This window comes from Nicotiana sylvestris, chromosome 8 (genome assembly GCF_000393655.2).
Source record: "Nicotiana sylvestris chromosome 8, ASM39365v2, whole genome shotgun sequence".
Taxonomy (NCBI): domain Eukaryota; kingdom Viridiplantae; phylum Streptophyta; class Magnoliopsida; order Solanales; family Solanaceae; genus Nicotiana; species Nicotiana sylvestris.
The window spans coordinates 206,337,469-206,340,089 of record NC_091064.1 but is presented as its reverse complement, the minus strand read 5'-3'; the positions used below and the strand labels follow the sequence as shown (position 1 = coordinate 206,340,089).

Genomic DNA, 2,621 nt, shown 5'->3' with positions numbered 1-2,621 from the left:
TCACATGTTGTTAACATAGAGGATTTCAACGTAAGCGAAGTGGAGTTAGAAGATACCCTCGCAAGAACGACTCTCAAAGTTGGGGGCAGGTCAACGTATGAGTTTGCTTATTTTATTGGTACGAAAAGCTTCTACCAGTTTATGAATGTGTATCTGAAAACCTAAATGCATTTGAGAATTGAGCTCCAAGGTTTACAAGAATTTGTACAAATAAATTAATCCTTCACACCCGGAATGTTTGATATCACTACAAACATTTCTAAAAAGAAAAAAAAAAGACAGTTTTCTTTTTCCCTCAAGTATAACAAAGAAGTAACATAAACTAAACCTCCCTAACACATCGTGCCCTTTTCCGTCGGTGGAAAATAGGCAAAGGTAGGGGGTTGTTCCCTAGTCTAAATCAGTATGTGCACTTCCCGCTCCATTATACACGGCAGTTTTCACCGCCGCCCGTGGCGGCGATTCTTGATTTAACGTTCTCAAAGTCAGAAATCCGACATGGAATTTGGATCCCACCCGAATGATTATACCCGTAAATCATTTCTGCTTCCCTCAACAAATCAGCAAACAAAGGGTGATTAAAATACATCACAGGCACCACTATTCTACACGTGTCATCTTTCTTCTCACCCACGTACACAGCTAAATGTCCCTTTGGTACGGTCACCTGCTTCGGCTCTACAGGATCTTCCCCGACCCGGATGTAACCCGAATTGGGTCTTGCAAAGCAGAGACCTTTTGCTCCCTGCTTCAGAATATGTCCTAATTTGCATAGCTTTGAAATGGCTCTGCTAGCACATCCCTGTGATCTCAGCTGCTTGTGTCCAACTCTTCCCTTTGTTCTGCTGTGAATAAACCAGCTGAAAACTCTCACCAACTTCCGTCCAAGCCTGAAACCTCTCCCTTTTTTCATAGCTCAAAATTTTTATCTCACTAACTATGGATTTTTCCTTAAAAAAGTAAACTTTTGGTAGAATTTCAAGAACTAGTAAATGCCAATGTTGAAGGAGATTTTGGTTCTTGCGATGGAAATTTTGGGTGCAGCTTATAAAAGTTGGAGGTGTTAATTTCTGTCGACCGTCTATCTTCTTATAGCTAGGGAGAAATTACGAAGAAGATTAAGGAAGCAATAAAGAGAGATTCTTGAATTGGCAAAAAGTTATGAATGAAGAATGAGGTTTCTTTGATGAATGTGGAAAGCTGCTATTTATGAGAGCTGTGGCAAGTCAAACATGTTTGAACAATACTATGGCTGTGTGCATATATATATTGAAAATTATTTTTTTTTGGGGGGGGGGGGTGGGGTTTGGAGAGTGGGGGATGGGGGCTAGGGGCGTGGGGTCGAGTGGAGGAGAGATGGGAGAGGCCAAAGTGGAAATGGTCGACACTCGACACACACGATGAGAAGTGATCAAACTTGTTTGACTTTGAGATTTATTGAGAGATTAATTTTGAAGGAGATAAAAACCTTTTAATGGTAGATCTCCGTGAAAGTGAATGCAGCAATTTTGGTAAAAATTTTAATTCACAACACTCTAATTTTATTTATTTATTTTTGCGAAAAATTTGTGATAAGAAGAGTTTAAATTATAGTATACAATATGTGTACGTTTTGTTACAATCACAAAATAGTATCTACAGATTAATTTACTTAAAATATAAAAGGGTGAAAATTATTTTGATCCTCCAACTTCATCTTAAAAAATTAAACCCCTCCTCCAACTTCATCATTAAAATCAAACCCCTCTTCCAATATTAATCAATAGATATTCTGTTCTCTCGAAATTTAATCTGTCTTTCCTTTTTGACGTAAAATCTTTTCTTTTTCTTCTTTTTTTGAGGGAAATTCAATTAAGCAACAACAACCAGCACGTCAATTGACCCCAACTGAATAAAAAGCTAGTCAACTTTATAATTATTTTAGTTTTGTGTTTCACATTTGAGTTTTGAAATTGACAAATTCCAAAAATAACCAAGTCTAACTATTATATTCGGTTATATTAAGCCAAAAGAAATTAATCAAAATCCTCAGTTCAACATCTTGACTCATTCAATAATCCAGAAAAGAGAGGTCTTACCTCCAAACTCAAAGCGGTTGATGGGAGCAACATTTGACTTGAATTTAGTTGACCAGCACAATAAACAACCAAATTAGATTATTACAAAAATGTATTATCTACTTCTGGCGCTATCAGCCTTTAATGGTACTGATCAACCATTACTAAAAGAGTAACCTTCTGAGTGATAATTGTTGAAAAACAAGACATGTGGCCAATAAGATGTAATTAGAAGTTGCATTTGCGTCGTGCAATTGTTCACTAATTTGTGATCAGTAACCAGATTAGGCTGGTCTTCCTTGTCGTTATTTACCGAAACCCAGATTGATTATGAATCTTAATCTTTAAAAAATAACTGGTTGATGTCCTACAAAGCAACTTCATATTACAAGTTGCCAGTGCAACACGAGCTAAAGCAGACAGTTTGGTTAATTTTACGTAGAATCCGCCAACTTGTCTTTGCCACCACCATGCAAAGATCTGCAATTTTCCCTGTCATTCAACACAATTTTAATTGTCTTCATTCCAGATTGAGGAATATTTGAGTATTTGGATATTACAACA

General features: G+C 36.8%; 1 protein-coding gene across 1 annotated transcript; it reads right to left on the bottom strand.

The window, feature by feature from the left end:
• Window positions 1-424: 424 nt before the first annotated feature.
• On the bottom strand, window positions 425-913 carry LOC104222054 (auxin-responsive protein SAUR36-like). Its single transcript, XM_009773233.2, has one exon. It carries the CDS (start codon window positions 911-913, stop codon window positions 425-427), a length of 489 nt encoding a protein of 162 aa, XP_009771535.1.
• Window positions 914-2,621: the final 1,708 nt, after the last annotated feature.